General features: G+C 35.0%; 1 protein-coding gene across 1 annotated transcript in view; it reads right to left on the bottom strand.

Moving 5' to 3' along the window:
* Nucleotides 1–8,938: 8,938 nt before the first annotated feature.
* GPR149 (G protein-coupled receptor 149) overlaps nucleotides 8,939–24,715 on the bottom strand; it is a 68,145-nt gene continuing 52,368 nt past the window's right edge. Inside the window, exon 4 of the mRNA XM_060639028.3 lies at nucleotides 8,939–10,439. Coding sequence (XP_060495011.3) covers nucleotides 9,864–10,439 — 576 coding nt within the window. The 3' untranslated portion in view covers nucleotides 8,939–9,863. The remainder of the gene's footprint in view (nucleotides 10,440–24,715) is intronic.

Genomic DNA, 24,715 nt, shown 5'->3' with positions numbered 1-24,715 from the left:
CCTTAATGGACTCTGACCTCTTCTTGGTGGTGGGGAGAGGGGACATGCTGATAAGAGTAGTCTTAGATCTGTAAAGATCTGACAGTTTTGGGGTGGAGGTAGGGAGACATGGAGAAAATGTTTCCTTCTTATATCAGGAAAAATACTGGAAAATTATCAAACAACTCAATAGAACATCTTGTCACATAAAATTTGGGGGCTCAAATTGGGAAATTTGAGTTACATTGAAGGTGAATTTGTGGAGAACACTTCGTGATAATAATGGTCATAGTAAGATCACAAATTTACTTAAAATACAATTCAGATGGACAAAGAAAATGTAGAGTTTCTTCTTGTTCTTCTTCTTCTTCTTCTTCTTCTTCTTCTTCTTCTTCTTCTTCTTCTTCATCATCATCATCTATTTTTATTGATCTAATGTCTAAATTCCCTCCCTGCCAGGCAACAGTAGTGGAAACATCTTAAAATTGCCAGTTAACTTTCCTTGTTTCAGGTAATTATGAAATTCTTCTGTTAGACCTTCTTCTCTCTTTCTCTCCACTCTCATGGGATGACTTACTAGGGTCTGGAATCACTTGAAGGCCCCTTTATTGAAAGAGGTGCCCATTGATCCTGGGTTTTGCCAGGAACCATAGCTGGCTGTGGGCTGGAACTCCACAATAACCTCTCCATCTGGTTTCTCTGTGTGGCCTAGTTTCAGCCTCCTCATAGTGTGGCAGTTCCAAGAGCAACTGACACAGGACAAGGTGTGTCACATGACATTTTTAGTAACTAGCCTTGGAAGTCACATAGCAACTAGTTACTAGTTGAGATAGTTACAGATGTGGACTTAAGTTTAAGGCTTCACCACGGTAGGGGAGGTCAGACTATAAGAGGAGCATGTAGGATGGGAAATACTGTGTTCACTTTTGGAAGATACAGCTGCTGTAAGTGCTGACTCAGGCCCTCTGGAAACCATGTTGCACCAGTGTTTTGACAGTTTTACAGACTTCTCACATTGCAACACAGACACAGACACTCTCCATATGGCAACTAGACGTAGGAAAAAGGATGGTAGTACTGTAAGTAACATTTATTGATTGCTTATTATATGTCAGGTACTATGAGTAGGCATATTTTCTATTTTATTACAGTTAGGGCAAGAATCTCAACATATTGAAGGACTAAAAAGAATGAGACCTCTCCAAGGAAAGGATACCACTGTCACAGATATATTTCATGAAAAATAATACAGTCTTATGAAAGTTAGAAAAAACTAGGTGTCTGCAGCATTATTTATCCCTGCTTGCTTTATAAACCTTCCATTTTTAATCACTGAAACCTCATTTATCTGTTTATCAAAGGTGCTTTTGAAATACTGAATCAACATATTTTCAGTCCTCTCTTCTGTAACTCATGTTCCTCAGTAGACATTTCACAATTATAACTCCAGAGAGGGGAGAGTGTGAAGTCTGCTTTAGGCAGGAGAATATGTAAGAGAATATGGGGGAGTGGGGGCGGGAGGGGAAGATGTGTTTGAGTTTTGACCTCCCTTCCTTATCTCAGCTTTTACCACATTTCCTGCTTGTAGCTCTGAAAGAAAAACATATTTGGAATTTTTTTTACATGTCTGTTATAGTTTTTAGCATATCCAATGTTTGTGCTAAAGGGAAGAGTTAATTACTGAATCCCTGTATTCTCCTGGAATTCTGGGAGATTTTACTTTTTCATTACCTCAAGTTGATCTGTCCTCCTTTATGCCAGTTTTGTCGGTTCCTATCACAGCTTCCTTGTTTCTCTTACCTTTGGGGAATCTTTTAGACAAATTAGGATTTTCTCCTGATCTTCATTCTAAAATTGGTAGACACTGAGGTCTTTTGATCTAAGAATACCAAACCTGTGTTCTACCCAGATCCACCCATTTATTCTTCTCGAATAAAGGAGAGAATTGTATCTTCATCATAGTAGGATTTCCATATAATGTAGAGAAGCTTCAGATCCTTAACCTTCACTTAGTATTTTCAAATTTTGTATATAATGGTATGGCTAAGAGATTTTAAAGATAATCTTATCTGCCTGGCTCTCCTCATCTCTAATCTTTCTATTATCCACTCAAGAATAACTGAGCTCTAGAGAGTTTAAGCATAGATGAAACACTGGTGGAGTCAGAGTTAGAGTTGGAGATTGAAACTAAGCTTTCTGATTCCTAGCCCAGTGCTCTTTCCACTGTACAGCCAAGATAGTTACACACTCTGAAAGGTTATAGATTGTGGACATGTCAGAGTCTCTATGGAAAAGAGGTAGCAATCTTAAAATGGTAATTCAGGGGAAATTTGTACATTAACATATTATATGTATATAGGTGCAAAAAAATCTTTTAAGAGACTATAAAATATATCAGTAAGCTGGAGTTAGTAGCTGCAGAGATGTTCTTATCTCTAGGCCCAAGTGTATGAAGAAAGAGAGCAGGTACTAGCATCCTGAAAGAAAGTGGCATAGAATCAGCTTTCTACAAGAAGCAGTGACTGTTGATAAAGGGGAAGATCCAGTCCAAAGTGGTTTTTCAGAGAAAGAGAGGAATAAATACCCTGACCTCACTCTCTTCCTTGTCTCTGATTTCTTGATGGAAGTCCCCATTGACCAAACCCAATGGGAAACAGAGATCATTTGCTTCTGTCTGTTGGTATGGTTGGTGCAGGTCAGTGTCTTGGTGCAGAGGGTAGAATGGAGAAGGGTAGAGGAATTTGCAGGAGAAAAGTTAACATAAGTAATGCTTTGGTCCAGAGCATATTTTGGTGCTTTTAGTTGCAATGAACTGTAAATATTTCAATAAGGGCTGAGATCCATCAGAGAATTTCCTGTCCCTTTATTCTCCGTGAAATGCAGATAGTGTCTGCGTTCAGCCTACCCTTTGAATTTCATTGACCGAACAACTTAGTGGCTCCAGAAGGCACTGCTTTCTTTGTGATTTGGGGCATTTTACCGTTAGCTGTGGGAGTGGAGGTGTTCTCACCCTTATGCTAAGCTTCTGAAGACATGACATACTTGTTCTTCTATTATTATCTTCTTTCAGGGTAGGTCTTGATGATGTCCAATCATAATTTTCTTTTTTCACTCAAAATACTGAACGATAATTTTTTTATTCTAATAGAAGTTTATAAAGCAAGTAGAAGGTACTTTTAGCAGGAAATTGGTAGACATTACCTATTCCCTTTTTAATTAGTATAGGTTACCTATGTTTTGGGGGAAAAACACCTAGATTAGGTATAACTTGCTTCACAACTATAGTGTGATTGAATAACTTATTGTCCAATTCTGTGAGAGTTAAAGAGGACACTATTAATTGTTATGCCAGGAAAACAATTGTAAACTGGGACTATCCCATGCAAACCAGATGTTTTGTCATTGTAACTATGAATTACTGCCATTGTCTGCTAATTCTATCTGCTTCTCATAAAAAGAAACAAAAAATGGATTTTAGTATTCATGTTAAACATCTTCTTGAATGTTTTGCATAACATATTTTCCCTTGAAAACTACATAATCTAATTCAATTAGTGGATTTTTCGCTGCCCAATGTAAGCAGACAATCTGGGAATTTAGGGAAAAATGTTTTGAATGAGTACTAAGAAAACAAATTTTAATACTTTTTTTCTATATAAAAAATAATAGAAATACAAACTCTTAAACTTAAGCAAGTAGCTATGTATCTTCACTACAAGAACCAGCTGACCATGGATTTATCCAAACCCTAATATTTTTTGACCTTCACATTTTAAAGCTTCTGGGGATTGCATTTCTGCTAAGTGGTGGAGACTAAAATTTGCTCCTGAGGTATTTTTTTTCTTTTTTTGTGGAAAAATTACTCAGTGAGACTATGCTTATGTAAAGGTACAGATTGTCCTCTGTAATAAACTGTTTCAAAATAATGTGACCCCAGGAACCTAAATCATTCTTTGTAATATTGCAGAAGATTATCATTGTGGTCATTTTGTATTTGGGTTTTGATTGCCCAGTGCCAGCAAGTTCCTGCTCATTCTCAAGAAGAACATGTGATTTTATATTTGTGTATGTGTTCTTTGTGGATTTTGAAGTTGAAATCCCAAGACTGTAGGAAAGACATACAAATATGATTTTTTTTTTGTATCTTGAGTTGGAGAAGAAATCACATGCACAAATTGATCTATGTTTGTAGCAGTATAGTCTGTTCTAGAATCAAGACCAGATAACTCAAACCCTGGAAGATGTGCCATTCTTGGATTGTGGTATGCATCTGCATCTTGTGACACGAGGGATGGGGCACTATTTACATTCTAATAGTGTGGTGTATTAGTGGTGTTAGTGCTTAGTGGGGTCATAGCATGTGTCAGAGACTGGATAGCTAGCTGTTTGCCAAATTTAGGTTTCTTCTTCCTCTGCACAGATAGGTCTATTTCTTAACCTCCTTTGATGTTAGGAATGTCTGTATACCCAGAGGTCTCCAGTGTAGCAGAAGCTGCAGTGATTGAGGTGCTGTTTTTCCAGGCCATCCCTGGAACAGTCCTTGCTGGATCCTCTCTGCCCTTTGCCCTTAATGCCAGCTTAATATGGATGAGGATAATGATAATAAAAATGAAAGAGTGGAACTACAAGATGGAAAGAGCCTAGATCCCTGAACCATACCTTAGAAGAGAAAGTCTCAACTACTTTTAACTGCTTTTAAAAGCTTTTAACTGCTGCTGCTTTTCTTCAACTCTTTCAAGTCTCTCTTTTTTTTTAATGTTTATCCATTTTTGAGAGAGAGAGAGCATGAGTGGGGGAGCAGCAGAGAGAGAGGGGGACAGAAGTTCCGAAACATGCTCCACGCTGACAGCAGTGAACCTGATGTGGGGCTCGAATTCACGAGCCGTGAGATTATGACCTGAGCTGAAGTTGGATGCTGAACTGACTGAGCCTCCTAGGCACCCCTGTCTTCCAGATCTTGTGCAAATTCCTCTTTCTAGCAGACACTAAATCTGAAACTTGCCAGCAAAAGAGACTGGAAAATGTAGTTTTCAGGCTTCTAGCCTCTGTGATATGTGGAGGACATTAGAAACATTGGGATATTCCAAGGTATTAACAGAAAATAGATGCCAGAGGTAATTTTTTACCTCAAATTACAGGCTCCATAGAAAAACATTTAAGAAATGTAAGTGGAGAATCTGGGTGGCTCAGTCAATTGAGCGTCCAACTCTTGATTTTGGCTCAGATCATGATCCTAGGGTCATGGTATCAAGCCCTGCATCAGCTCAGCATGGAGCCTGCTTGGGATTCTCTCTGCTCCCTCTGCCCCTCTCCCCAGCTCACATGCGCGCTCTTTCTCTAAAATAAATAAATGAAAAAAAAATTTTTTAAAGAAATGTGTAACTTAGGTAGTTACCAAGGAAATCCTTCCTACTTATTGAATCAGAATACAATACCATCACCATCGCTATTGCTACCACCCTAATTCTAGCAAATATCATCTCTAACCCAGACTATTAAAATAACCTCCTGTTTGTTCTGTAATCGTATTTGTACTTGTATCGTCTTTTCCCCTTGACGATAGCAGACAGTGGTCATTTGTGATTTTGTAATCAAATGTGTCATTTCTTTGCTCAGAACCTTCCGATCACTTCCCACCTCATTTAGAAAAAGATTCAAAGTCCATACCTGGTCTGCAAGGCATTAATGGTCTGCCTCTCTGTGCTTTTATTTGTCTTTATTTCCAACTACTTTTTCTCTCACTCTTCTGCATTCACATTGACCTCCTGGATGGTTTCATAAAATACCAAAGGCATACTCCTACTTCTGGAAACTTGATGCTCCCTGGGATAGAACTATGATTTCCCTAGATACACAGCATGTTTCATCACTTTATTTAACTCTCTGATGAAATAGTATGTTATCAGTGAAGTGTTTCCTAACTAAAGTATTTGAAAAAACACTCCTTCCATCACTGTCCCTTTATTTTCATTTTTTTTTCTCATCATTTTTATCTCTGGTACCTACTTTCTATCAATACATTTAGCATTACCTGATATCTATCTCTATCTATCTATCTATCTATCTATCTATCTATCTATCTATCTATCTATCTATCTTGTTTGTCTGGGTGCCTTGGAGCAGCCAAATAGTAACAGTGTGATTCAGAGTAGGGGTTTTGGCTCATTCCTTATCAGCTTGACTTCCTGAGGAGCTGGAAATTAGTCATGTGAGCTGTCTACCATGCTTTACCCTACCCCTACCATGATGGAGCCCCAGTAAAGACTCTGGATGCCAGGATTCAAATGAGCTTTCCTTGTTGGCAGTATTCCCTATATGTTATCATACGCTGATGCTGAAAGTAATGCTATCTATGACTCCATGGGGAGAGGATAACAGAAGCTTCACATTTAGACTTTTCCTGGACTTTGCTATATGTGATTCTTCTCTTGGCTGATTTTAATCTGTATCCTTTCCCTGAAATGAACTGTAACTGTGAGAATACAGCTTTCTGTGAATTCTGTGGGTTGCAGTTAATTATTGAAACTGATAGTGGTTTTGGGATACCCTAAATTTGCATTTGGAGTCAGAAGTGAGGGAAGTCTTATGTAGACTGTGTTCTCTAAATTTGCAATTGGTTCAAACTCATACAAATGTACATATATGTGTGAGTGTGTATGTGTGCGTTGTTTTTGTTCAGTCATAGTCCTAAGTACCTAGAACAATTTCTAGCATATAGCAGGCATTCTATATGCTATAATGATATAATGTTACAATAAATGAATGAAAGTAACTTAATAGAATAAATAAGAAACTAAGAGAAAATCTGTTTATGAAAACCAATACTAAAAACCACGTTGAGAAAAGCTTTGAAACAATGCATAACCAAATGGTTTTTTATTACATTCTGAGTAATACTGTGATGGTTACTGTCTTCAAAATGGTTGCCTCTGTCAGTCACAACTCTTGGAACTCTTTGGGATTATATGTGGGTTTATATTAACTGGGAGTCTTAGAGAGATGTATTTACAGTTTGTAGGAGTCACCACCAGATGGTGATATTTTTATTAGATAATAAGTAGTTTTTGAATTCAGATTCATGAATTTATAGAGAAAAGAAATAAACTATATGAAATATTGAATTTATTAATAATAACAGTATAACAGAGTAAGCTATTTAAATATAGCACAAGATATCTAAAAGGGTATTTCCTATACCAGAAATACATTTTTGCAGTCATAATCACTTAAAATTTTTTTTTAACGTTTATTTATTTTTGTGAGAGAGGGAGACAGAGTGCAAGCAGGGGAGGGGAGAGAGAGAGGGAGACACAGAATCCAAAGTAGGCTCCAGATTCTGAGCTGTCAGCACAGAACCTGACTTGGGGCTGGAGCTCGGGAGCCATGAGATCATGGCCTGGGCTGTAGTTGGATGCCCAACCAACTGAGCCACCCAGGCGCCCCATGCAATCATAATTGTTTTAAAGAGTAGGTAGAGTTTATACTGATATAGTTTAACCTTACTCTTTCTTTCTTTCGTTCGTTTTTTTACAGTATAATTTATTGTCAAGTTGGCTAACATACAGTGTATACAGTGTGCTCTTGGTTTGGGAGGAGATATTCCTGCGTAGGCACAGCCCATTGTATTGACTAAAGTGTCAATACAGCACAACTTTTACATGCGTCTAGTGTACGGTTAATTCATCAGCTAAGGGCAATTAAATGGGAATATTGTAGGTTTTTTGTTTTTGTTTTTGTTTGTGTTGTTTTGTTTTGCCAGTTCTCCTAGCATAGGCCCAAGTCTAGTGAAAAGAAAATAGAACACAGGAGGAAAGCACAGTATTACTGTTTTCCAATCCAGTTCTGGTGCTCTTTAAATATTGATTTCCATTGTCTTCTCCTATGCATTAAAGAACTGTGCCAGCTAGAAAGGATTTATTTGTATTTAAATCTTTATTTTTTTTAAGTTTTATTGTGATTCTGTTTCTAATTTCCTTTCTGACAGAAATTGTACTCGAAAGCAACAAAATCATCTTTCTTTTTCATAAAATTATACACCTAAATTTAATGTATCAAAACTTACCTTTTACAAAGCATTATTAGAATATTCAGTTCAACTTTACTTTTATAACAGGCATTTAATGCCATAAATTTATAATATTTGATTGATCTGGCCATTTGTCATTATGGTGCAATAGCCTTCAATTTTAGGGTTATAAAAAGGCTCTTAAAATAAAATATATTTATATAAATAAATAAATAAATAAATAAATAAATAAATAAAATACATTTGTAATGATAATATATTTGAATTTGAATTTATGTGTTATACATTATTTGAGGCTTGTTTTACAAACATTACTAGTTGCATTACATTTGGTTCCCAAATTTAGAAGATGAGATGCTAAGAGATTACATGAGAGATAAAGTCCACTGAGAGAATTATTTTGAAAATGACTTCTTGATGGCCAAAAAAAAAAAAAAGTCTTCTGGAGATGAAATGTCTGAAAGTCCATTTCAAATAATTTAGAATTCTGATTCAATATAAAATAGAAACCAAAATAAATCATTAAAAGAATAATTCACTCAGTCTGTAGTAAATAAGATATGTAAGATGTGTTGCACAGTTAAATACCATGTAAAATGTCAACTCAATAACTTTGGAAAATAAACACTGAAGTAATACATTTAATGTATGTTTGAAGAAAGATCAGAATAAACCATTTTTAAGAAACAAATTAGTCTATAGTTTTTGAGATATACATTACTAATAATTGGACAAGGTGATTCCTACATTTTTGCAATGTAACACATTTTAAAATTAATCTTGAAATGTATATCTTACACTCATTTAATAATATATATTGAATTTTCTTGAGATACACATCTTTGAGAAAAAAACCAAAAAGTACCTAAACTTAGGACAAGATTTGTACTAAAATTTTCTATACTTTAAGAATAGCTAAGAAAGTTTGCCAAATCTGCAGCTTTAGAAACATACAGTTTTACTTTTTACTTAGTGGATTTTCCTCTGCTTTACCTGGAAGTTTGTTAATCTAGTTGAGCATCCCTCACGGAACTTAATCTGGCAGTGTTTTTCCCCAATTTCCATTAAAATAAAACAATTCTAGAATGATGATGTGTACATATACAACCTTTTCCAATAATATTTTAGTTATGGACTACTAATTCCGCTTATAACACACAACATTTTGTTTCAAGGGCAGTCTTGACATAGTAGAAAGATGAAAGGAAAATACATTTTAGAAAGGAAGAAAAACATTTAGTAAGCAATTCATATTTTATGGAAATGAAGGAAACAACTATTTACAGATTATGGACATGCATGTTTCAAAGATGGAAGCTAGCTAGTTTGCCATTTTACATGAGAATATATTTTCTAGACATCAGTGTAAAGCTAAAGCAGTTAACTGTAATGAGCTTCTTTTGCTAGGCACATGTAGGCAAGTCTCTTCAAATACAACTCAGAATTTTGCTACATTTCTTCCATTCCCAAAATATCTTTTACCCTTTGCAGTAAAGTCTAGTATTACGTGTTGAAACATGAGAATTGGAATAATATATTTATTGAATTTATACAACTTTCTGTTTACTCTGAAGATGACAAAACGTTAGTATATGAGGCTGATATTTGATCTAGAAAACAGCCTAGGAATCAGATAAACAAACCTTTAAATACCACAGTGTGTGATCTACAGGTAATACATCAAAAGCACTTAAGTGTTTACACTAGTTCTAGCTGCTCCTCCTAAAAACAATTAACTACTAAATCTGTAATGCTTATGTAAACCAACAGGTTATAAAGGAAATCAAATAGCCTCAGAACAAAAGCGTTAAGTAGTTTGAACTTGCAGATTCATTCTTGCCTTTATTATACCAAATGATCACAAGTTACCCTTGCCTTCTTCCTCTCTTTTTCTGTAAGCTTTATTTAACAACTGGATTTCCTCCTGGTAGCCTTCCTTCTCTTGATGCTGCCTTTTACTGTTCTGCCTGTGTGCTTCAACAGTGTCCGGAATGGAGATGTTGATATCACCATCAGGATTACTCGTAGGTAAAAAGAGAGAGTATGACGCTGTTTCCCCTAAATCACAAGAAACGAATCTGTTTTCTTTCCGCGAGTAGCGTAGGGATGGAGATCTGACCTGTGTAGAGGACTGGCTGATGTTGCTAATGATTGACACGGTATCCAAGGCTTCTTCGTTATCACAAATTTCAAGAACTTCCAAGTGTATTTTCACACTGGTGTCCGCAAATGTGGAGGGAGAATCTTCTGAGTTTGGTTCATGGCCAACACTTTTGGATCGATAGACTTCTATTTTCTTAGAGGCTGGGGTTATCTTTTGTCCTTCAGCACTTACCTCATAGGTAGAAAGAGATAGGGTTTTCCCTGTAGGTGCTTGGAGAGACACAGTCCCCTGGAATGCACACAAGGGAATGGCAAGGGCACCACCAGAACGCTGGGAACAAAAACAAAATTGTTACTATTGAAACCTAGTTTCTGAAATTAGGCCATTTAAAAATTTACTTTATTCATTAAAATGGTAAAGTTTTTTGTTTTTTCTATTTCAGACCCATTTCCCTAGAAACCTTTATAGATATGGGATTTAAATTCTATTAAACCACTATAGTTTAGTTTCTCCTAGGTCAAATATAACACCTAAATGAGGACAGCCAGGAACCTTTCTTTGAAGGTAAAGAACATAATTCCACAGTTTAAGGCAAAATTTGTGTTTTGATGGGGGCAGCGGTAGGTGTTTCCAAAAGCAGAATTTGGGCATAAAATTGAATGCAAATTTACAATCTGGAATTGCTTTTGTATTTTTTGTTACATTAAAAAGTTTGCATAGGTTGAAAGAAATGTAGACTGTAATATTCAAAATGTACTTTTTGTTTTTCCTGTTTAGTATGTCAGAGAGAATGATAATTGTGAAACTATGATTCAGAGGTAGTATAAAGTATATTTCAGCTGTTAGTTTTGAGTACACAGAAGAGGAACCAAATGTCTCCAGAACTGTGCTACCCTGTGCTCACTTTTCCATAGAGAAATCACAGTCATTAAAGTATATCCAATAATAGAGAACTCCCCCACATCTCTGCAAAAACTTTCCTGCAAGTTAGAACCTTTTATATTATATTTAAAACTTTGTATGTTAAGATTTTTTAAAATTTGTGCTCACCACTGAAAAGTGCTTAAGAAGTGAAAAAAAAAAGACTAAATCTTAAAATAGTCTGTATTTTATATTATTGATTCATGCCTTCATGCTTCCAATTGACTTGTTTTCTTTTTTGATTACATGTTAATCTCAGAAGAAGGTAGTAATATGCCAAACTTCTAAAGCAATTGTTCTCAAAGCTAGGTCCCCAGACCAGTGTCAATATTACCTGATAACTTGTAAGAAATGCAAATTTTTGAGCCCTACCTCAGATCTATGAAATTAACCAACCAGCCTTTTAGGTGATTCTGTTGCATAGTAAGGTTTGAGATCCCTAACTAAAGAAATGTTAGAGTCCAGAAAAAAAGGGGGAAGGAAGATGGTTAACAGACACTTTTATACTTGTGCCGACCACCTAAAAAGCCTAGAGTTACTAACTGGATTGGCTTAAATGTGTCTTTACTGGGGAATTGGCGTGAAGGCTCATGGTATTTTGCCAATTTAGGATGATCAACTTTCCTATTTGCCTGCAACTATGCCAGTTTTAGCACTGAAATTCTTGCATTTTAGGAACCCTCTCAGTTCCAGGAAAACCAGAATAATTGGTCATCCTGTTTGCTATAGACATTTTATATCCAGATCTAAGTGTGGCTAGAGGAAGCCCAGGATTAAAATTTGCATTCTTTTCTAAGAGAAATTGTTAAGGGAGAATGTATCATGAGCTTCATTCAGGTGCCTTCATGCCCAATTCTTTGAATTTAGGGACAATGAAAAATATAGCCTAGGGTATGTGAGACATGTTACCAGTCTTTTCTAGTTACTCCCTGTGGAGAAGTCTTGAATTCTCTTTATTTTTTAAGGGTCCTGGGAACCTAAATTTAGGGCCTTGTACCCTAAAGGGCTGAAAACTTTGCACACTCACACCATAAAGTGCAGTTTACCCTTCTGCTGAGGCAAAGAACTTCAACTTCACATGTGTGGCTGAAGCAGGAGAAACAGAGGGACAATACTTAGGTTCATTACTGTACCAAAGCATTATTTGAATGATAGCAACTTTTGGCAAAGGGGAAATGGCCTTAATTTATTTTTGTTCATCCATTCATTAAATTGACATTTGCTGAGTACCTATTTCAGTAATCTTCTGATCACAGTTTCACTTTTCATAATTTTAGTTACCTACAGTAAACTGCAGTCTGAAAGCAGATGATCCTCCTTCTACAAGATGGTCAGAAGGTCAGGTGTAGCCTAACACTGTGTCACAATGCTTAAGTCATTCACCTCACTTTATCTTATCATGTAGGCATTTCATCATCTCACATCATTACAAGAAGGGAATGAATAAAGTGCAATAGGATATTGAGAGAGACAGAACACATTCACATAACTTTTATTTCAATACATTGGTGTAATAGTTCCATTTTATTTTTCATTATTTCTATTCACCTCTTACTTTGCCTAATTTGTAAATTAAACATCATCATACGTATGTTTGTGTAGAAAAAAAGCATAGTATGCACTGGTTTGCTACTAACCATGATTTCAGGTATCCACTACGGGTCTTAGAATATATTCCCCATGGATAAGGGGGGACACTGCAGATTCTGAACTTGCATTGGGTATATAGATATACTGTCTTTTCATTCAGAGACCTGACAGATAGAATTGGGTGACAATGGCATGTAAGGAAGAAAATAAAATTTTAGTTCCAACTGTATAAGTAGAGATAGGAACTGAGCTCTGTGGTGTCCAAGGAATGACCACTTTTGGTACAGAGATTTCATACAGGGGTGGCATTTGAAATTGATCTTAAGAATTAAGAAAACATTTACAGGTTTAAAAGTTTTGCATTCTGAGTGGTAAGTCATGAGTGGAAGGACCAACCTAAAAACTTACTATTCTGAGAAAAAATTTTATCAAAGACAGAAACTTCTATTGTTTTTAAATAAAAATTGACCAAAATATGATTTAACCAGAAAATTTGACTGTCATTTCATGTTATAAATACAACCTTCTTCATCCTGAGAGCTAGTCAATATGGAAGAGGGACTTCCTTACAGTACACTCTATTGCAAGAATAAAAAACAGCTCCATCTCAGTACTTAAAAAATTCTTTTTCTTTGATATGGCACACCGAATAAACAAAGTCCTGTGGAGTATACCAGTTTCAAAAAGAAAAATGGGATGAGAAAAATGAGTTATCAGACAGGGCTCAGCGGTATTGGCGTATCTACCTTAAAAGAACCTTCACTAGAGCATCAATAAGCATAGCCATGTCTTAATTGTACCAACTTGCATCACTGGTGAGCAGTTAATATAAAAGTAAATGTGATAAAGAAATTTTTTTGCATCTGATTTTACACATTCCTATAATGCAGATTTCAATAACTGTCCCATGCTAACTTTACTTCAAATGAACAAATAAGGCTTACTGAGTTATCAAATGACATCTCATTAAAATTCACATTTGAGAATTGCATAGTGCCAGAGTTCAGCTAAAGTATGAAGTCTGAGTATTCTGAAATAGCACAGAAAGCCTTGAGTTATCAAAATTACACTCTGAAACTTTCTTATTCTAAGGGATAGTCTCCATTTGAGAGTCACAGAAGTAAATACACAGAGATAGATTATATATAAGCAGATTTACCTGTGCATCTTTACATTTAAAATATTTTTTTAAATGTTTGTTTATTTTTGAAAGGCAGGGGGCAGAGAAAGCAGGGACACAGAATCTGAAACAGGCTCCAGGCTCTGAGCTGTCAGCACAGAGCCCAATGCAGGGCTTGAACTCATGAACCATGAGATCATGACCTGAGCTGAAATCAGATGCTTAACCAACTGAGCCACCCAGGTGCCCCATACATCTTTACATTTTAAATTCAAAATTGGCATGTTAATTTCAGCAAAACGGTACTGTCACTTTAAGCCAATTTAGTAATTTTAATTTTACTGATTATAAAAGTATTTAATGTATAAATTTGTTTTGGCTTTAAATTTGTATAAGAACTATAAGTGTAAGGAATGTTACCAAATATTGTTTGTATGCTTTTAAGCAAAATCATAAAAAGTTGATTTGACAGTAAGATTAATAGAATTTTTTTTCTTTGAGAGAGACTCATCTATTATTTAAGTTAGAAAAACCTTGTTCCAGGTGAGGGAAAATGGGAGCATGAATAAAGAGGGAAGTAATAAGGGTAGAGATTCAGGAAGAGATCTAACATAATTTGAGTAAAATCAATAGAATTTCCACCTCTTTTAGAATATGGAGTGAGAACTAAATGGAGAGAAATGGGAAGCAAGAAAACAGACTAGCTGAACCACTATTATGTACTAGTACTGGGTTAGCTGGTAGGTCTATAAGAATGAAGAGGCTGTCATGTCTTAAGAGCTCATAGAATACACAAATACCAAGCTCATAAATGATTGTATTTCCATGTGACTCATGCTACAATAGACCCCGGCTGGAGAATTACAAGAATATGGAATAAGAGCACTTAACCTAGATGGAGTGAGGGAAAAGGAGACCTGGGCAGGGCTCAATTTTTATAGATGAAAAGAAATACTTGATATCAGTGCTGTCCTTTAATAGCATTGTTCTAGAGGTCCTAGAACAGTCAAGAAAAGGAAATATGAAATATAAATATTAAGAAGAAAGAAAATTATCATAATTTTCAGGTGAAAATATTGTCTACTTAGAAATTCATAGAAAGAAACTCTAAAAAAGAGAACTAATATGGGAGTTTATTAAGGTTGCTGAATTGTAGGTAAATGTTAAGACATCAATAGGAGTTACCAATCAAAAGATATGATTTAAAAAGCGCCATTCAGAATAGTAACAAAAGTATAAAAATGTGTGAAAATAATATGAAAAAACACTATAATGAAAGAAATCCTGAATAAAGAGGGGACAAAAGAAACAGTATTTCCACATGGGAAAATTCTATATTGTAAATATGGCAAATTTATTTTATCTTATTGATTTAATACATTTTTTTTTTTGAGAGAGGGAGAGAGAGAATCTTAAGCAGTCTCCCAGCATGGAGCCTGATATGGGGCTCGATTTCATGAATGTGAGATCATGACCTGAGCTGTAATTAAGAGCTGGATGCTTAACTGACTGAGCCACTTAGGTGCCCCAGATTTAATACAATTTTAATAAAAATCTTAGTGGAATACCAATGGAATATTATTTTAGAACATAAATAATAAATAAATAAATAAATAAATAGATTTATTTGCAAGATTTATTTGCAAGAATAAATGTGTATAACCTAGAAATTTTGGAATTTATAAACATAATATGAAGCTACATTAATTAATACAAGTTGTTAATGGCAAGATATAATAAATTAAGCAGTCAAGAAACCAAATGTAGTTTATCACAAAGATGCATTTAAAAATAAGATTCAATTGACTATCCATTGCAGAATTAAATTAGGTTCCTTTTCATGTTATATGCAAAAATAATTTGAGTCTTAATGATTCTTTTAAAATGACGTGAAGAAGTCTTACAAATCTGGAATGAAAAACAGAAATGACAAAGTAAAAGAGGGACAGATATGATTGCAGAAAAATTGAAAATGTCCATGTAGAAATATATGCTGAAAACAAAGGTAGAAAGCAAATGGCATCCCAGGAGAACATATTTGCAGCATATAGGAGGTAAAGTTTAATAGTTATAATATAGAGAATTTTTCCAAATCAGTAAGATAAACACCTCAGCAGGAAAAAGGGAAAAAGGAAATGGGTAAAGCAATGGAAGGAAGAAGTACAAGTGGAAAATAAACATGTGAAAATATTCTTAGTTTCACAAATTATAAAAAAAAAGTAAATAAAAACAATGGGTCATCTTTAGCATCTCAGATTGCCCTCCACCACAAAAAAAAAAAAAAAAAAAAAAAGATGAAGACATGAAAAGATAAATGCCATCTTTAGGCTACTTTTTAATTGTATCTCATTACGAAATAAAAACTGCATATACTTACCAGCAATCCTATTTCTGTGAGTCAGTCCCACCACCAAATATCAACACATAGTTTTGTTTATTTCAGCACTGTTGTAAGCCCCCAAGTAGAAATAACTTAAATGTATCAGAAAGCTGTCTTGAAAGAATGAGGTAAAGCTATAAGTTCTCCCTGGGTAAAATAATTTCAATACATTTTGAGTGATAATAGCAAGTTGCAAAATAATATGTAAAGTATGACCCCATTTTCTTGTAGAAAAACACCTACCAGAAAACTACTCAGCAAATTATACATATATAGGAAAAGATATGTAGACAAGCCCACGTATATATTCTACATACAGAAAAGATCTGAAAGGCTACGTTCCAAACAATTGTTTCCTCTGAGAGTGGATGGAGAAAGGGCTTCAACGTTTATGTTTTATATGCCTGAGTTGTTTGATGATGGTGATGGTGATGGTGATGGTGATGGTGATGATGATGATGATGATGATGACGATGACTTTGCTTATGGAAGTTTATTAGGTAATAGAGGAGGTAGAGAATGCAAAATATTACTAGAAGGGCATCCAGGATGTAGGGGTAGGGTATTGAGTATGGGTTGCCTATGATGGTAGTCATCTCAGAGTTCAGTTTGGTAGTCAGTTTGAAGTTCACATAACATTTGGGGTTTGTGCTATATTGGAGGTTTGTTTGTGCTGCCTTTGGGGTTTACGAATCAATACTCTGGATTTGGTGTTTGTGCTATTTTTAGATTAGAAGACAAAGTGAGTGCAGGGCATTATCTCAAAATTTTGCCCTGATGGTTTGATTGATTAGAATGAGAATCCTAATTGGGGTATAGTTTATTTTCTATTCTTATTTATTTATTTATTTATTTACTTTCTAAATGTTTCTTCTTTTTTTTAAATTTTTTTAACGTTTATTTATTTGAGACAGAGAGAGACAGAACATGAATGGGGGAGGGTCAGAGAGAGAGAGGGAGACACAGAATCTGAAACAGGCTCCAGGCTCTGCGCTGTCAGCACAGAGCCCGACGCAGGGCTCTAACTCACGGACCGCGAGATCATGACCTGAGCCGAAGTCGGACGCTCAACCGAGGCGCCCCTATTCACATTTTTTAAAGAGTAGCAAATGGCACTTGTGAAAGAAAACTATTTTAAATGATCAGAAAGGAACAGGATCATCTGATCCTACACAGACAAAATAAAGTGAATATGGTCTGTAATGAATCAGATTCTCCTCACTAATTTTAGTGTAAAAATTATTATAAAATTTGAGTCCAATAAGCTGTCAATGTAAACATTTTAAATAGTTTTAACATTTAAATAATGAATCCCATGTCAGAAGAAGAAAATCACAAAACACAAAGTCACCCACAGATTTGTAGCCATTCAGAAAGTTCAAGAATAATTTCAAAATGAGACTAAAAGTAAAAAGTATTAGATCTTAAGTGAAAATTAACATTAATTGTGAGGAGATAAAACAAAAAAACCCCTGTTTTTATTGGTCTAATTTATCTTCATCTTTGTACTGGGTTGACTAGTGTGTCCCCTCCAAAATTCATATCCACCTGCACCCTGTGAATATGATGTTATTTGGAAATAGAGTCTTTGCAAACCTAATCAAACTAAAATGAGGTCATAATGTATATGGGTGGGCCCTAATTCATTGACTGGTGTCCTTTTAAGAAAAAGAAATTTTGACACAGACTCACGTAGAGGGAAGATGGCCATGTGAAGAAGAAGACAGCACTTAGAGTTATGCTATTAGAAACCAAGAAGGAATACTCCCCTAGAGCCTCAGAGGAACATGGCCCTGTTGACCCCTTGACTTTGAACTTCTGGCCTCTGGAAATATGAGACCATAGATTTCTGTTGTTTTAAACTATCTTAAGTTTAAGTAATTTGTTACAGTTGCCCTAGGAAATTAATACAGTGTTTTATGCAAATAGGTAAAAAATACATATGTAATGAAACATTTGTAAAATTCTACAACTGCCCATTTTCTTTTGGAGACTGGAACTACATGGCATTTTTGTCAAATCCACATAGAATGTAATCTCCTTCAGGGAAAGGAATATTTCCTCGTTGATATTTATTTTCTCTACTATCTATATCAGTGCATGACACATGGTGGGTCCTCAAAAAATATTTGTTGAATGAATAAATGTGTGCATGAATGAATGAACCTGCAACATTGACCTTGTAGGTTTTTAGATTCCATATTTTAACTTCCTAAAGCAGAAAAAAATAAGATCATCTTTTAAAAGTACTGGTGTTTAAAATTTATTTTTTTTATATTTAACAGCCCTATGTAACAAATGATGATAGTTACAAATGCATCAGAAGGTCATAGTCGAACATATTTTTTTTATAAAAATAAAATAGAATATTATGGGACTGAATTATATGTGAACGTTTACTGCATGATAAAAAATAATGATAGATTCAGGGAACATAAAACTAGTCATTTCATAGTCTCTGCTTTCTTTCCATTTCAAAGTCTATGAATTAGCATATGCTGTCAGGAATAATGATAATCCATTATTGCTGTACTCCTGAGCGTAGGTGGCTGGGAGCTTTTTATTTAAAAATGAAAAGCAGTCTCTAAACCTCACAAATGCTTCAGTAGGAGAGAGCATGCCATGTAAACACATTAGCACAAATAATCTGCTGTGATAATTGATTCAGACTTACTGACCTTGGGCATATTGAAGTTTTTATTTCTTCACTATAAGCCTGGAGGTGAATTCAGGGTGAAATTACAATATGAAAGAGTTACTTCAAATTTCTCTCCTCACAAGGTGAAGTATTGTGTTGATTGTCTGAGTCACTGAACTTAAGAAAGACATAACATGTAAAATCATTTCACTTACCCGAAACCACGGAGTTCTGACTTCTCATTTTATAATTGAGAATTGACAGCAGGGGAAGCCACTTTCCCAGGGTCATGCAAGTAATAGTAGTGGGACTGGCACCAGGACTCAGGTGTTTTAATGCCTAGTTAAGTGTTCTTTCCAATGTACCATGTTGTCACTTGAAAATAAATCTGCTTTAGGCAGAGATAGATCATGGGTTTTCTGCCCTGGAAGCTAGACTTCTATCACTAACTCATGAATAATCCCAGTGACTGACAATTTTAATGTAAATTAAAATCATATGGATGACTTTTAGATTACTTAGGTGACTTTTAGGGGTCTAAAAGTACAGATATTTGAGGAAGTAAGTCACTCAGACCATCTAAGATGGGTTGAGGGAGAAGAGGTAAAGACACTAAAAGCAAAAATAGAGTGAGTGAGAACTTTGTGAGAAAAACAATAAACTAAAGTTTTAATAATTTACTTTTGGAATTTTATTTAAAACTGTGTGACCGCAATATTTTCATATATTCAATTTCTATAATATTCCTTGTGTCATCTTGCCACCTTCATTTAAATGTTTCATAAACCAGAATAAGGAAGACACATGAATTACTCAAGGCAAAGAGAGTAAGGGCAAGAAAGTAAGGGCCTTCATAAAGGGCACTATGTTTCATAGTGCTAGGTATTTGAACACATTTCCCATTTAACCCTCACAAACCTTCAATCTATAAATTTAGCTTTTTTAAAATGATGATTTTTATCACAACTGAGTAACAAATTTAAAATTAATATTCATCATAACAAATATTTACTGATATTGCTAAACGCAAGCCATATATGTTAGACTTCTTACTAAGCACTTGATATACATTTTCTTACTTGATTTTCATATTAACCTTATAAAATAGAGACATTACCATCCCAATTTTATAGGTAATATAACTGAGTCATGGGGATAAAAGTAAATGTCATAGTCAAATCCAAATCCAGGATTATCTGTCTCAAACTCTCTGCTCTTAGTCATTCTGCTACTTCAAGGCATAAAGTTTGTGATAAAATATGAATAATACCTCATTCTCCTAATTCAGCTAGACCCCACCATATCCTGTGGGAACAAGGGAGAGGTGGGATTAATTCACACACATTAGGAAGTGAAGGGAATATTTAGAAAAGATACTTGAGAAAATGGTTTCTAAATAGGGTTCCCAAAGATATTTCCAGTAGGCACAAATGCTGGAAAAATGTATTCCAGGATAAGGGAATAGCGAGAGCAAAGGCAAATGGAATTTGAGGGGAATGACATAATGTACAGGGAAATGAGACTGGAAACAGAGGTTGGGCCCAGGCCGAAGAGCCCTGTACACCACAATAATGAGTTTTGACTGTATCCCAGAAGCAAGGGGTAGGGGGGAACCACTGATTTTTGTTTTCACATTTAAGGAAAGGAAAGAAATTAAGATATATGGAATGTCTACTATATACAGGCAGCACACTTGGTATTTTACATGTGAAATGTAATTTAATACAATAATCTATAAGGGAGGTAAAATTATTTCCATTTTACAGGTAAGTAAATTGAGGTGTGGAAAGTTAACCAACTTGCTTATGTCATATACAAAGTTAAGTTTTGAGCTGTGATCTAAACTCAGCTCAGATTCCAAGTGTTTTCCACTATGCCACTTAAGGTATAAGAAGATAATGGGGGACCCTATGAAAGATGGATTGAAGGAAGGAAAGCATGGTGTCAGGGAGACCAGTTAGCAGATTTTTGAAATCATTATGTGCAAAAGGAAAGGGAATCTGAGCTTCTGTACTGATAGTAGAAATGGCAAATGTGGGATGGACTCTGGTGGAATTACAGAGGCAAACCTTGAGGGTCATGGTGAATTACTGCTGTGGAGTCACATACACCTGCTGTAGAACTCAGTTGAGTCACTATTGCTGTAATCCTTACCTCTCTAAGCCTCAGTTGCTCATTTCCAAAATATTAAGAATAAATAAATTAATGGAAGTAAAATGTTTAGTTGAGTGTCTCACACAAAGTACGTGCTCCGTAAGTGTTAGCTATTAGGTATTATTGGGAGGTAAGAAAAGAATGCATGACGTTTTTGAGATTTCTAGTCCTAGTGTCTAGTACCAGTAATTGAGGTAAGGAGCTTAGGAAGATGTACATAATTTAATGCTACTTTTGCAATCTTTATCTCCTAATCAGACAGCGTATTCCTCTGCAGTATTTTATTCTCATGGTCTAAATATACCAAATAAAAGCCAGAGATTACCACGATGGATTAAAAATATGACAATTATATACTGTCTACAAAAAAAATCACTTCACATATAATACTATAGGAAGGTTAAAAGTTGAAAGATAGAAAAAGATACAGCATGCAAATATCAATCAAAGAAAAAACTGGGTATATTAATATCAGATAAATAGATGTTAGAGTAACGGAAAGTTACTAGAGACAGAGAGTTATGATAAAAAGATCAGTCTACCGAGAAGACACAGAAATCCTAACTCTGTACACACCAAACAACAGGAGTTGAAAATATGTTAAGCAAACTGATAGAACTGAAAGGAAAGATAGTTAAATTCACAATTACAGCTGGAGACTTCACTACCCTTCTCTCAATAACAAACAGAGCAACTAAGCAGAAATTCAGCAAGCATATAAAAGAATACCATCAACTGTAACATGATCTAATCAACATTTATAGAAATTGTTATAGAAAAATCTTTTATTCATAGAAAATTGTCCAACGAGAGCAGAATACCTATTATTTTCAAGTGCCTGTGGAACATATACCAAAATTGGTCATATCTGAGACATAAAATAAGCCTCAATAAATTTGAAAGAATTAAAATTGTATTCTCCAGCCACAATGGATTCAAGATAGAAATAAATAATAGAAAGATAACAGGAAAATCTCCAAACTTCTGGTAACTAAAAACACTTCTCAATAATCCAAGAGTCAGAGAGAAGTCATAAAGGAAATTAAAAAAAAATACATTGAGCTGAAGAAAAATGAAAATACAACATATAAAAATTTGTGAGATGTATCTAAAGCCATGCTGAAAGGGAAATTTAAGGCACTGAATGCATACATTAGATAAGAGGAACAGTCTCAAGTCCGTAATTTAAGCTCCCACCTCTATAATCTAGAAGAAGATGGCTCAGTCGGTTAAGTGTCTGACTTTGGCTCAGGTCATGATCTCATTCTTCATTTGTTTGGGCCCCACGTTGGGCTTTGTGTTGACAGCTCAGAGCCTGGAGCCTGCTTCAGATTCTGTGTCTCCCTCTCTCTCTTCCCCTCCCCCCCTCAAAAATAAATAAACATTAAAAAAGTTAAATAAATAAATACACATGAGAAAAAAATTAAATCTAGAAAAAGAAGAACAAAATAAAATCCAAGCAAGAATAAGGGAAGCAATCATAGAGATAAGAGAAGTCAATGAAATTGAAACAAAACAATAGAGAAAGTCATGAAATAAAGAATTGGTTTTTTCAACAGTTCAATAATATTGACAAACCTCTAGCAACACTGACAAAGAATAAAAGAAGACACAAATTATCAATATTAGGAATAAAATGGGACATCACCACGGACTATGCAAGGGTTAAGGGAATACTACAAACAACTTTGTACACTTAAATTTGACAACTTAGAAGAAATGGACCCATTCCTTGTAAAAGACAAACTACAACAATGGACCCAATATGAAATAGATAATTTGAATAGCTCTATAACCATTAGGGTAATTAGGGTAATAATTTTAAAACTCCCAAAAAGAAATAACCAGGCCCAGATGGTTTCGCTGGAGAAATCTGCCAAACATCTAAAGATGATTAATATAAATTCTACAAAATATCTTCCTGAAAATAAAAGAAGGAACACTTCCCAATTCATTTTGTGAAGCTAGTTTTGCCCTGTTACTAAAACTAGACAGTACAAACAAACAAAACAAAACAAAACAAAACAAAAAACAAAAAGCTACAGGTCTATATTACTCACAGTATGGACCTAGATATATGCATAGTATAGATGTAAATATCCTTAACAAATATTAGGAAATGGAATTCAGCAGTCAATAAGAATTGTAGTTCATGGTTAAGTGGGATTTATTATAGAACTGCAAGGCTAATTTCAGGATTCAAAAATAAGGTGATGTGATCCACCATATTAATAGGCTAGAGAAGGAAAATCACATATATAAATTGATATGGAAAGGCACCTTGACAAAATTCAACATTATTCATGACAAAATAAGAATAGAGAGTAAATTTCTCACTTTGATAAAGAGCATCTATAAAAACCCTACAACTAACATTATATTTAATGCTGAGAGACTGCTTTCACTTAAAGATCAGGAACAAGGCTAGGATGTCAGTTCTTACCACTCCTATTCAACATAGTGCTGGAATTTCTAGCCAGTGCAGTAGTCAAGAAAAAGAAATCAAAAGTAGACCATAAAGGAAGAACTAAAACTGCAGATGATATGATTGGTCTATTTAGAAATTCTCAAAGAATCTACAAAAACTCCTAGAACTAAGAAGTGAGATAATCAAGGTTACCTGCAAGTTAAACATACAAAATTAGGGGCATCTGGGTGGCTCAGTTGGTTAAGTGTCCAACGTCTACTCAGGTCATGATCTTGCCTTTCGTGAGTTCGAGCCCTGCATCAGGCTCTGTCCTGACAGCTTAAAGCCTGGTGCCTGCTTTGGATTCTGTGTCTCCCTCTCTCTCTGTCTGTCCCCTGCTCGCACTCTGTCTCCCTCTCTTTCTCGAAAATGAATACAGACTTTAGAAAAATTAACACACAAAATCATTTGTATTTCACTATAGTAGCAGTGATCATATGGACATCAAAAAAAAATACAATACCATTTACAATTGCTCAAAAAAAGTGAAATATTTAGGTGTTAGTCTAGCAAAACCTGTATAAGACTTATATGTCTATAACTACATGACTCATGAAAGAAATCAAAGATCTAAATAAGTGGAGAGATGTCTTGTGTACATGGACTAGAATACTTGACATAATAAACATGTCAGTTCTCCCTAAATTGATGTATAGGTTTAATGTAATTCCTATTAAAATCCCATCAAGATTTTTTTTTTGCAGCTTGAGACATGATTATTAAAAAATATGGAAAGGCATATACAGCTACAATAATCAAGACTATGCTGTTGGTGGAGCAATAAACATATAGATCAATGAGAGAACTCAGAAGTATAAGACCCACACAAATACGCGCAACTGCTTTTAGACAAACGTGTAAAAGCAATTCAATAGAGGAAAGATAGCAAATGCTGGAGCAATTGGACATCCATAGACAAACAAAAAACCTATAACAAAATTTCATACTTAATTAAAAACTTAACTCAAAATGGATCATAGTCTTAATGTAAAACTATAAAACTTTTGTGGTGCCTGAATGGCTCAGTAAGTTGAGCATCTGGCTTGATTTCTGCTCAGGTTGTGATCCCACAGTCATGATCCCATGGTCATGGGATCGAGCCCTGTGTGGGGCTTCATGCTGAACATGGAGCCTGCTTAAGACTCTCTCTTTCTCTCTCTCCTTTTGGCCCATCTCCCCCACTCTCACACACCATCTCTAAAAACAAAACAAAACAAAACTATAAAACTTTTATTAAAAACGTAGGAGAAAATCTTTGAGATCTAAGGCTAAGCAAAGAGTTCTGAGACTTGGTACCAAAAGCATGATTCATAAAAGAAAAATTGATAAATTAGAC

The sequence above is a fragment of the Panthera onca genome, chromosome C2 (assembly GCF_046562875.1).
Source record: "Panthera onca isolate mPanOnc1 chromosome C2, mPanOnc1 haplotype 2, whole genome shotgun sequence".
Classification (NCBI taxonomy): Eukaryota; Metazoa; Chordata; class Mammalia; order Carnivora; family Felidae; genus Panthera; species Panthera onca.
Note: the sequence above shows the minus strand (reverse complement) of the source record. Positions and strands in the feature narration are given on the sequence as shown.